The 13,313-nt window shown below is 33.0% G+C and overlaps 1 protein-coding gene across 1 annotated transcript in view; it reads right to left on the reverse strand.

The window, feature by feature from the left end:
* Positions 1-1,488: 1,488 nt before the first annotated feature.
* The window catches only part of LOC118732905 (protein phosphatase PTC7 homolog), a gene marked incomplete at its 5' end in the record, with an annotated part of 19,469 nt that continues 7,644 nt past the window's right edge, over positions 1,489-13,313 (reverse strand). The window contains 3 exon segments of the mRNA XM_036462024.1: positions 1,489-2,156; positions 3,362-3,500; positions 4,542-4,858. Coding sequence (XP_036317917.1) covers positions 2,107-2,156; positions 3,362-3,500; positions 4,542-4,858 — 506 coding nt within the window. The 3' untranslated portion in view covers positions 1,489-2,106.

The raw sequence follows: 13,313 nt of genomic DNA on the forward strand, positions 1-13,313 counted from the left end.
GTTAGTGGAACTTGACGACAACGACTGAGATACCAACCGATCTGGGCGGGGTTGTTGTAGCCGCTACAACAACAACAACAACAAAGTCGAATCGGACTTGAATCGTAACATCCGTTCACGGATCGAAAACGATACTAAAGAAAATTACGTGATACGTCAGGCAGTAAAAGCTGAATCGGGACAAAGAGTACGTTCACGTATGTCATGATCCGAAAAATGCCCTGGCTCGGTGAATATCTGTCATTTTATTTACAAGACAAAACACATTGGGATCATATACATACATAAATAGCTGTACGTACATATTTATGTTCTGCCACAAGAGGAAATTTAACAAAAAAAAATTGAGCAATTTTTTTAACGGTTAGGGCTCGATATGTACTAAATAAATAAATAAAAAAAAAGTTTTTTATTGGGAGCGGGAGCGGAGCTCAGAGCGAAATCAAATACCGGTGCAGTGCTAGAGCGCAGCGATGAAAAAAAAAAACCTTTGCTCCGAAGCCCTGTTTGGAACAGCGTTCTTTAAATACAGTTTTAAACCCGAAAACCTGCTTCTAACTTTATTATGATTACTAGCCATGATAGTTTTAAACATTACAGTGAATATTATGTATGTGTTTACCGAGCAAATAAACGAAATATACTATAGAAAGGTAATTATTAAACATACCTAAATACATATGTAATCAAACGCCAATTACTATATATGTATATTTTAAATTTTATTTCCGCTTATGTTCAGTCAAATGTTTGTTCTCTTATTATCATTAACTACAATTTTGAATTTAGTGTTACCGTTTTTTGCATATTTTTCACTAATTACGCGTCTACTTGATTAACATTCTATAACTATTACATTATTACTCGCAGCATTAGCTCTTAAATTAATCGATTACTTCGTTGAAATTTATAAGTAGATATAGATGACAGACGGTAATATATATGTATTAGATAGTGGATTGTTCGCTGAAATGTCAATTTTGTAGTAATGAATAGATGTAGTTAATTGTTGAGATTAATCCTCGGCATTTGCAAGTTTCTTCCAACGTTCCATAGAGCTGAGTTACAACATTAAAAATTTCGTTTCGAACTCTGATCATGAATATATGTTTATATATGTATGTATGTAATTTATTTGTTGTGAGTTAGTCGTCGATACACAATGGAAACACCGAAGTTTTGATTGTTATGGTCGAAAACGTGATGACATTGCAATGCAAACAATTATAGTCGTTCGAATTTAAAAGTTATATAAATACAACATTTTTTTTATATATTTTCTATCTCAGGAAATTACTTCATTCACAATTTTACGTAAGTAATCCCCACAATAAGGTGGCTTAAATTAAAACTGTTTGCACTTAAGAGCGAAAAGAAACTAATCCTGGATTTCCACTAGGCATTAAATGGCAAAAATTACAAAATTGGACATTAAAAAATAATCGTGTTATTACGTTTAAAAAAAAAGTCATTAAGTTCATTTCCCCATTCCGACTTTACTTTTTTTTTTTTTAATGGCATACATATTTTGTCATTTCAATGCCTAGTGGAAATTCGGCATAAGAAAACACATATCCAACTACAAAATAGCATCCAGATTCATAAATAAAAAATAAAGAAGACTTTAAATGCTTTATAAATCGACAAATTTTATGAAAATATCACTTTATAAAGCTTTTTAAATCTATTTTATTTTTTATGAACATGGCCATTAAAATATAGGGAAGGTCGGTAACGAAAATTCACAAATAAGCTAAACTAAACTAAAAAAAAACTAACTACCTAATAACTATTTGACAAAAGAGGGCGTATAATTAGTAATAATAATTATTTAGCATCGCAAGCGTTCAATTTGTTATGCTGTACAAAGTGAAGCACACACGAGCAAAATCTGTCACAATTCTATTCCTGAAATTTACGCTACTGGCCAAATATTCGACTGACTGATGGATCAACTGCTTCAGTGGCAGTGAACTCAAAAGCTGTCAGCATCACACCACAGCACGAAAGCAGCACCGCTGCACAGCGCTTGTATTTAAAAATGCGCGAAACAAACAAACTGTTTACACGTTTTATAAATTAAACCTAAAAATAACTTAATTAATTTCACATTGCTACAGTAGCGAGTACCACAGTTATGTCGTCAGGTTTGCCGCCTGTAAAGAAAATACCAAGAGATACAAGATGTTATTGTATATAAAAAACACATAAAGATGTCTGAAATTGCCAAAGTAAACATACTCGTATGCATGCACATTAGGGTGGTCCAAAAATGTATATGGGGGGGGTTCGAAGTAAAGTCGGAATTGTTATGCTCTCACCCGTAAGCGAAAACAAAAAATGTTTAGAGGTCGCTGAAAGCGCTCAAAATTTTCAATGTATTTTATATGGGAAGAAACCAGTTTTCGTAGAAATGGTACAGAATTCTTGAAAATCAATATTTTCCGATCGGAAAATTCTGTTTCTCTTCGAGAGATTCCAAATAATAATACCCAATTATTTATCCAACCATTTTTTCATAGTAAGTATATTTTATAGGTCCGCCAAACCACCAGAAAATGCCAGAAAATGCAATGCGGGATAAATAAATAATCTTTCAAAAATGGATAAATAAACAATTGTGTATTACTATTGGAAGTCTCCTGACGAGAACCAGAGTTTTCCGATCGAAAAATATTGATTTTTAAGAATTCCATACCACTTCTACGAAAAGTTGTATTTTCATACAAAATACATATGTATCGTATTGGACATATCTATAGCACCCCCATTTCAAAGTGCTATCGTTCGCCACTTATGTTTAATTATTTATTTTCAGGAATTTTCAATTAAAATACAGTACATTCTCCAATAAATCTAATATAAAGCTAAGCTTACAACTTTTTAAAAGACTACAAAAAAACGCAAAAAATTTTAACACAAGTTTCAAACTTTTTTCTTAGACGTGAAGTGAATGGGCTATAAAACTGTTTACTCGATAAAATTATATTCTAAATTTGGGTGGAAATTTGTCCGGTTTATTTGTAGTCTTTTAAAAACTTTTAAACTTGGGTTAATATTAGTTTTGTTAGAGAATAAACTGTATTTTAATTGAAAATTCTTAAAAATAAATAAATAAACATGAGTGGCAAACAATATCAATTTGGTGCTATTGTATTGGTCAATACTTTACATGGAAAACTTTGAGCGCTTTGAGCTACCTCTAAATATTTGTTGGTTTGAAAATAAAAAAGGAGAGGTTTATTTTTTTTTTGGGTATAGAACAATCCTAAGGGGTGAGGGCATTAAAATTCCGACTTTACTTATTTTGGACCACCCCAATGCACATACTTATGTACATAGTATGTAATTATATTCGTACCTGTTGCATTAATGTTATTGCGCCTGGCATTTATGGCGAATGGCGACATGAATTCGCTGTCGAATGACAATGAGCGCGCCATTAAAGCCAATGAGTTGGCGGTCATCTGCAGCTTCACAGGATCGGTTACACCTTCGCACTGAAAAATACATACGATTAGGTTCGATTTAAATCTCTAAGAAATGCAGATTTGGATCAATGTGCTACTTTTCAACACAAATTGGTGTGGAAATATTTTCTGCTCTGCCTTTGTTACGTGACGAATGATGAATATCTGTATCTCAATGGTCACAAATCTTATTTTATTCCCAAAATACTACCCTAAAACTCTTAAAAATTTATTATCTGGTGAAATACCGCAGTTGACACATTTTTTCAAAAATGCGAGTATGGGAGGTGTGCGAATTTATTATCCATCCATTAATTGACATACCAAATTTCAAAGGGATATCTAAAATTTGGCTTAATCGATTTCTGTTTCATTCTGAGCATTTTGGAATGTACATATCGCACGTTTAATAATATAACGAGGTATTTCAAAAATTTCAAGTTTGTGGGAAAACGCAATCAAAGTTTTATCAATTCATACAGTTGGTATACAAAAAGACAGATGGAAAGACACATATCTTAGCCATATTTGGGAATTTTGGTTATCTGTTAGACTCAACATATTCTACTTATCAAACTTATTAATGTATATTATAGTGGCGGTCAAAAGTGGATGAATGGTGTTTCGTTTTTAATATTTACAATGTTTTTCAAACAAAAATTTTTTTGATATTATTTTATAAAAATGTGGTTCAAAGTTTATACAGAATTTCGAGCTTTTTAATCAGAATTTTTATAAATTTTTTGGGTATACAGTTAACAGGCTTATAAAATTTTAGTAAAATAAGTGCAAGTTTTGACCGGCTCAAAAATCGCATTGATTTTTGATTATTTTTCTTTAGCTAACGGATTTTGCGGTATTTTCATATAAATAGCGAAATTTAGGAAAACTGGCTTTGACTTTTTTTTCTTCACGCCCTTAACAAATGCATATGTAAGTATGTACATATGTAATCCCATTTAAGCAGAAAGCAGCTCCTTTTTCATACATCCATGTACGTACTATAATTATGTACATATGTATGTATATATCATGTACATATGTACATACATACATATATATTTCACTTACCTCTTTGAGTACATCAAGCAACAAACGCTCGGGGACATTATCAAAGACGCCATCTGTGGCCACCAATATAACGTCGCCTTCTTTCACGGAAAAGCTAAGAGTATCCGCCGAATCCGGACTGTCGCTTAGCACATTATGGCCATGTCCCGGGGGCGGTAGCGATAACTGAAATGGTGTATTGAAGTAATGTTGCTGTTCTTCGGACTTGTGGATGATTTCACCCTTTCGAACAACCATAAAACCGCTATCGCCGATATTAGCGGTATAGACGGTGCTATTCTCTCGATTCAGCACGAGCACACAAGCGGTGCTGCTGCCTGTTGACAAAAATAATAATTAAGCAAAAGACAATATAAGTAAAACATAGTACATAAGCTAAAAGTGAAAATATGTACAGTGGTGGAATCATAAATAAGGACACGACATTTTAACAAGTTTTCCCTATTTTTCTTTTATTTATTTTGTATTTATTATTTTTAATAAAAGTATAGCTCATTATCTAACACATCCATTAAAATTAATATTTCAAACTTTGTGCAAAAATTATAAAAAATCTGCAAAATTGCATCTAAATTTTCAACTTTTTAATCAGATTTTTTTGAGTATGCAGTTTTATAGCCCATTAAATTTCAGTAGAATGGAGTGTAAGTTTTAAGTTGCTAAAAATCGCGTTGATTTTTGGCATTTTCCTCCATACAAATTGTGTATGGAAATAGTGCTAATACATTCAGAATAAAAACTATCAAAAATCAACGGGATCTTTAAGGAAGGCGATAAAACTGCATACATAAAAAAAATTCAAAAAACTCCGATTAAAAAGTTAAAAATTTAGATGAAAATTTCCAGAATTTTTATAATTTTTGCACAAAGTTTGGAATATGAACTTAAATGTTTTTTTTTTGTTAGATAACGAGCTGTACTGTTATAAAAAGATAATAAATATTAAATAAATTACAAAAAAAAAAAATAGGAAAAATTTGTTAAAATGTCGTGCCCCTATTTATTTTTCCACTACTGTATGCATAAATATTTGATCATAACTTAAATAACTATTGCCGTCGCACATAGGGATATTTGACTCTAAAAGCTGGCCAAAAGTCCAAATTGCGAAATTCATGATAAAGTTTACCGGAGTATTTTTTGGTATGGGGTTATATCTCGGGGGTCGCCTGTCCTACGAGTTCAAAGTTGTATGTTATGATAGTCGAATTTTAGTTTTTGAAATTAAAGAATTTCATTGTCGTGCTTATTGCTTTACAAAACAGTTATGTTAAGTGCAAAATTCCGAAAGCTCTCATATTATTTAAAAAAAAAAATAAATTGTTTGGATCGTTTAAACTTGATTCACATTCAAAAGTATTTTTTCGGGCGATTATATATTGATATTTTATTTTTCATGGTTATTATAAGTGAGTTAAGCCGAGCTAAGCTAAGTTTTATATATCGGCATATTCTACATTTTACCTTACATATCTGTAAAAAATCTACCGCCTCTTCCCGGCACTCTTTTAAACCGTTATTTGAAAAATAAGCAATAAAAAAACTAATATTTGTTTTTGAAACTTTCGAAGCTAACATAAGCAAGATTTTCTTTGTTCTCAGGATATAATATGCGGTCATCAATAGGGATGACAAGAGAAGCGTTATTCAATATTATTCAACAATGCGAACGAATGCGAGAAAAATTTGTGGAAATTACAAAGTGTCCCAAAAAGCGAATTTCCCTACTTCGTGATAGTTTAAAGCCCCTTAAACACCATCAGTACCAAATGAAGTTTTTAAGGCAAGTATGAGGTTTTATTGTAAATAATACAAAGCACTAAAGTCTTAATAGCCAGTGGGTGACAGGTAATATGATCAACGGAAATAAGGTAAATTAACACTAATTTGTATACTGGTGTGAAATAAAGTCAATTGACATTATTACCTTTCCAAAAGCGAAATAAAGTCAACAAAAATTAGACGTGAGGGCGGCGCGGCGCGGCAGGGTACGACGCGGTGGCGCCCTGGCGCGGGCCGCCGCGAAGCTACGCAAATTTAATGTATGAAAGAGCAATAATGTTAATGGATTTTATTGCGCTTTTGAAAAGGTAATAATGCCAATTGACTTTATTTCGCAGCAGTATGCGAAAAAAAAATTTGTTTAGCTAATGTCAAAATCCTTGAATTCCTTTTTAAAAAGCTGATATGCTTCGTTTACTATCAAAACCATGTAGCGCTTTGGTACAGGAAATTCTTGCTTACTTAACAATGTTTCTTTTCTTCCTGCTGCTTGTACAATTTTTCATTTTCGCATTTCGCCTCCTCATTTTCACTATCATATTTGTCTAATAACTTCTTCTTAATGCTTTTTCAACTTTTTTTATTGCTTTATTGTCTACTTTTATACTTGCAAAAATTCGCAGAAACTAATCCCTGTTTCTTGTTTTCAATGAATCTTTTTTTGCGCAAGTTAGTCGCATCTTGGGGTTTTTTGCCATGATATGATCGTTTTCAATTTTTTTTCTATAGTTTTTTCTTTATATCTCTCTTAGATTTTAGATCTTTAGTTTTTGTATCAAAATTTTGACAAATAAAGTAAACGTTACGTTACGACCTTTTTTAGACGTAAAGTATATTTTTCGTCCGAACGTTGAAAAAAGGCACAATTTGTAATTTAACTTTAGACGGACGGTTCCTAATATATTTTTACGTTGTTTTTGTTGTAAGACTTACGGAACATAAGCTATACTAAATTTTAGAACAGAGTTCCATAAGGTATGGTTTCTCCGAAAAATTGTTTGAAAGTGTAGTTGGAAGACGCAAATATCTTGAAGTGGAATGGACCGATTAGTCCAATATTTTGGAGGATGAAAGACAAAATATATAGTTATCGATTGGTATCAATAAACTTTGTCCAGTCCTATTTTTTTTTGCTCTTGGTTTACACTTTCCAGAAAATACCCATATGAAAAATTTTACTAAATATTTTTGTGCTTTGCAGAGTAACGTTCATTAGTTAATACGGTAACCAACATCGTTACTGAAATTCAAAAGGTCGTAACTCATACATTTTTTATGCATAAAACGATGTAGGAAATTTAACTCGATGAAATGCATAGAATTTCAGGTGACGATATACCACTAGTCGGCCTTAAAGGTTCATCATTTGTAAAAATCTTGATAATGTTATTTCTGAAACTTGTTTTGGGATGGCGCGTTATGCCAGTAGTCGTGTTATCAGTCCACTCGGCGATGTAAATTGGCTTCCTCGGAGTTTGGATTTGACTTAGACGGTAGACTTTTTTGTGGGGTGCTCTGAAGGACCGAGGTTATCCGAACAATCCATTAATGATTCAGGTCCTTAAGGGCATTGGTGAGACATGGCCAGAGACTGTCTCCAAGGTCTTGGAAAACTGGGTTAACAGGATGCGTTACTGCGAAGCCAGCCGAGGCAACCAATAATAATATACCTAACAGAAAAGATTTCGGTAATTTTTTTTTTAAGAACCCACTATATGGAACACCATGTATGTACATATGTAGGTATGTATGTAAATATATGAAAAGTTGTATCAATATTTGGACAACAGCCATATCTTTTCACTTTATTTTCGAAAAGTAAAATATAAAAACTAGCTCGTTCATCAAAAGTCGTTCAAAAAAATCTTTTAAATGCGTGATTGAGAAGAACAAAAAGGTAAATAAACGAAAAGACACAATAAGGTATTCCTTTTTATTTTTAGTGTGCTAAATATCGCGTTTTGTTTTGATTTGCGTTAGCAGATGCATGTGAGAAGCCAAGTTGCATGTGATTCCGACGATGTAATTGACAATAAACAACAACGTCGGAATTGGCAACAAACTGTTAAGACAACAAATTACATACATACATACATCGTCGTTTAAAGTACAAAACCGCTTATCAACAATGTGTATGTAGTAACATCGACTCTTCAACTCCATATTCTTAATTTTTAACAGTACATCCAAATTTAGTTTAGTATTTTTTACAAGCAAACTACAACATAAATCGCCAAAAAATTACATATTTTTTCCGGCAAGCAAAAAATAAATAAAAACAAATTAAAGCAAAGTAATGGTATTAGTAATTTTTATTTTTAACTTTAGCCCCATTATTGTTTGCATGAGGGCATCATGCTTTAGTATACAGGCTATTCAAAATTGTGATATGTATGTACACAGATATCGACGCCTCCAAACCAAACTATGCTAAAGAGCGTGTCAGACGTGGCAATATATATCGATGCAATATATTTTCCGGTGTCAAATTGAGAAAGCAGTTGCATGAGCAGTCACACCTTGCATGCGAAGTGTATTTCGAAGGAGGTTTTTTATTTCCGAAAGGCGAATTGCAGGAAAAATTTCTGAAATCGCTTTCTGGCTGTTCACACAGCGAATGAGTTTCTGGCAATCTTTCTCGATACTAAAATGCAACCATGGTGGTCTTGTCGTTTGTTTGCTATTTCACTTGTAAAAGCGAGAAGGAAAACACGAAAAATGAATACTCCACGTAAGCTGGTGTTGAAAAAGAAAGCAATTTTATTAAAAATTATTGCCGTTATTATTAAAAAATAGAAGTGGATGATTCGCGTACTCGCCGGTCTGTTTGTGTAAGAAAATATTGGGGGCGCGGAGCAAACAACCCATACTACGCAACGTTGAAGAATGAGCATTACCCCATGGTGAAATTATAAATAGCTGGATACTCTTATAATTCAAGCCAGCACCAACAATGCTCGCAATTCCATACTCAATCAAAACAACATAAGCCCAAAAAAAGCAAAACCCCAGAATAATATAGGTTGTAATTAACATATTTTCCCTGTGAACAATAATTTAAAGATTTAGTATATTAGGTAAAATAATATATTTCAAGCATTTTTGATATTTAATTCAACAATATTTTTCATCATTTTACACAAATTTACGATCAGTGCCACACGCCAAACCTCGATTAGTTTGACAGCACTTGCAGAAGAAATAAAAATTGCTAGTGCAGCACGAGCAAGTTGAAAAATATTTCGGAAATCCATTTTTGCTCTTTCAGTTGCAGTCACACCTTGCAACTTTTATTGCTGAAACTGATTTCCGAAAAGTGACGGAAAGATCTCTTTGGCTTGTTCACACATCGAAATAAAATTTCTCGTTCTCAATTTGACAGCGAATTGCGTGCGAAAGGCGGAAATATTGCCACGTCTGACAGGCTCTTAAGTCTACCTAAGTGCAAGTCGACTCGTCATGGTATGGTTTGGAGGCATCATATGCACATATAGTATGTTTGTTCGTGTTTACTTACCTAAAATAGGTTTTTTTTGTTCTAGCAACTCGCAATAACTATATGCTAAGAGATTAACAGGTCGTTGGGGATTAAAATTAACACAATGGACTAGACGCTCGCAAGTTTTCATCAGAAAAGAACTAAATTCACCGGGATCGATGCCGTAATTGCGCCAACCGCCGACGCCGTCAGCTACACCTGTAATTCAGAAAAACAAAACACAAAAGTCTGTTAGATTATATATATATGTATGTATGTATTGGGGCATTCAATCCCGAAGCATTTTAACTATCCCGGGATTTCGGTATTCAAAAATTCTAAGCCCGGGATCCCGAAATTTTTTGGGATTTCGACTTCATCACTACTTGTTGCATTTTACAGTAGGTTCGCCTTTGTCAAACCACACAGATTCATTGTCACCACATTTGGTGTTAGGGAAGCATAATTCCCCTTAGTAAAAGAGTACGTAATTTGATGTTTAAATATTTGTATTCTATTCTTGTTAAAAATATTTACTCATATTTGCAAAAATCCTTTCCCAACAAAAGGCCAACAAAGTAAAATGAAGAAGAATTCTGCCACACTGTAAAAGCTTGTGTTTTCAATTGCTATCAGAATTTTCGTTATTGCACAGTTCTTGCACAAAATATTTGAACAAGTACAGTTATTCAGGCAGGTCCTGAAATTCACTTCCAAGTACAAAGGGCTCAAGTTCACTTTGAATCCCAATTTTGGTGTTCTGTATTTCTCGTGTTTCGTGTCAAATTAATTATTTTTATCGTTTTCAACATCTCTTTCATTCTGTAAATGAATCAGTAAAAATATTGGGATCCCGGAGCTGTAATCCCGGGATTTCGGAACATGGAAATTGTTCGGGATCCCGGAATCCCAATTGGAAAAATGTGCTGTAGTCTGATGAGACAAAAAGTAGTGTTTGGATCAGATGGAAAATAGTACGTAAAACGTCCTACGAACACAGCCTTTGATCCACATTACACGAAAAAACGGTTAAGCACAGCAGGGATTCCATTATGGTATAGGGCTGCTTCCCGAAGGAAGGAGTTGGTCCAATATTTTGGATAAAGACCAAATGTGCGCGCTTGACTATGTAAACATATTACAGACGACAATGCTCTCTGCAGGATAATGATCCTAAGCATGCATCGAAACGAGTAAAGTAGTGGTGTAAGAAGGAAACAGTGCAGGCTATGGAGTGGCCGCCTCAATCGCCAAACCTCAGCCCCATTGGGCGCCTTTGGGCAGTGGTATTCTATTCCGAAGTGTTTGTTCAAACTTCGTCAATTCGATGCACCAAATATGCGACGAAGGCGGTTAAATAAGATATTAAAAAAATAATATTTTTGTAAGAATTTTTGGGTCAAAGTTTAATATATAAAAGTTTTCAAATTGAGTTGCAAACTTATTTTTAATTATGTGTACGACGAACTTTTTTTCTGGTGCAACCTAATGTACATATGTACATAAACATCGCTCATTTACTTCAATATCGTCATAATACAAAACACAAATTACCGCTACCTCTTCTTCGGGGTTGTGTAAAAATTTCATAGCTGTATCGATTATGTACCAGTATATCACTAAAACGAAAATTGTAGATATACTTATGTATGTACATACATATCACAAACCGTCTTCAAAACAGGCATATCTCGAGATTTGACATTTTAGAAATTATGCGCTAAAAAATGTACACAAAGCCTTTATATACCCTTCAAAACCTTAAAGCCGTTTATCTCGGGTGCTGCCAAGGCGAATTTATCCTTGGGTGCTGCTTTTGGAGTTGTCACTATTGAAGTAAATGAGCGATATGTATGTATCTACATACGTTAGTGAAACTAGACATGTTTCTTTGATGAATTTCCCATACTTATTTACACATGTGAAACAAATGGTCACAGCGTCGTTGAAGTACCAAAGATCTTTAGCATCCTACCTACCTACTTCAGGATAAATATAAACGGGCAATTCATGCTGCACTAACATACATACATGCGCTCACTTGAAATCGCTCTTCTTAAAATTAAAGTTAAATTCCTACAACATGTAATGCTGTTAGAGTCGAACTTGAAATTTTGAATAAAATAAGATTTTAATCTAGGTCATTTACATTATATCGCTCGTCGAATCTCCTATATTCCAAAAGACTTGACTTTTTACTTACTTTAACGCAACAACGTTATAAATGTACATACATACATATGTATACATACATACCGAACCCTTAATTCACAGAGGCCCTAATCAATAATTTTTTTATTTTACCGGAGAAGCAAAAAACAATACAAAAAGAGTATTTTTCCATTGGAATTATAAAATCTATTATATTTTAAGATGTGCACCAAAATATTTCCGAAAAATTTTAAGATTTAAGTGAGCTGGACCGATTTGAAAATACCTCCAAAAATTTAGTTTTTCATGAATAAAAATAGTTTCTTAAAGATTTTTTTTTTTTTAAATCTCCTCAAATGACAAAACGGTTTAAGGTTAAAAAAAAATTGCATGAAAATATTTTTAAAAAATTTAAAAAAAATTTAAACGGAATGGTAATGATGAGATTTTTGATGCTGTTTTTTAACTTTTTTCAAAGATTGGTATAAGAAAAACTTGAATAACTGAACCTTAAGCTCTTCCGATTTAGACTTAAGAGGTGTCATTGGAAAGGTATTTTCTCACCCTTTTTATTTCTTTGATAACGAACTCATTAAAAGGATGAAAGAGAAAGGTAGGATGAACGAACGTCATTCAAAGTTGAATTAAGATGTGTTGGTATTTGAAAAAAAAATAAAAAATTGGACACGAATGATTTTTTTTTGACAGAAATAAAAACAGTGTGAAAATACCTTTCTATCGGGATCCCGTAAGTCTAAATAAGAATAGTTCTGGCCCAGTTATTCAAGTTTTTTGTAAATCAATCTTTGAAAAAAGTATAAGAAAATACAGCATCAAAAATCTCATTCTTACGATTCCGTTGAAAAGATTTTTAAATATTTTTATGCAGATTTTTTAATCTTAATCTGTTTTGTCATCTGAGGGGACTTTTTTCAAAAAGTTCTTTAAGAAACTATTTTTATTCATAAAAAAACTCCATATTTGGACGTATTTTCAAATCGGTCCAGCTCACTTAAATCTTAATATTTTTCCGAAATATTTTGGCGGACGTCTTAAAATATTATAAATTTTGTAATCCTGGCGGAAAACCCGCAACTTTTTTTGGTGATGCAGTCTAATGTACATATGTATGTATGTAATCACAACTACAATATTTATTTTCTAACAAATTAAAGCCTAGGTGCAATAGCATACCAAACACAAGTGTAAGAACATACATACATCGATATAGACGACTTCATGTGGTGACGTACATTGTAAGCTCGGTTTAACTGGAGCCAGACAGATAACAGACAAGCGAACATGCGTTTGGATGTCAGTGTTTAATCGACACTAACACAACAGGTACAAAGTGCACAAAT

The sequence above is a fragment of the Rhagoletis pomonella genome, unplaced genomic scaffold, assembly GCF_013731165.1.
Source record: "Rhagoletis pomonella isolate Grant_MI unplaced genomic scaffold, Rhpom_1.0 Rhpom_scaffold_00002, whole genome shotgun sequence".
Lineage (NCBI taxonomy): Eukaryota > Metazoa > Arthropoda > Insecta > Diptera > Tephritidae > Rhagoletis > Rhagoletis pomonella.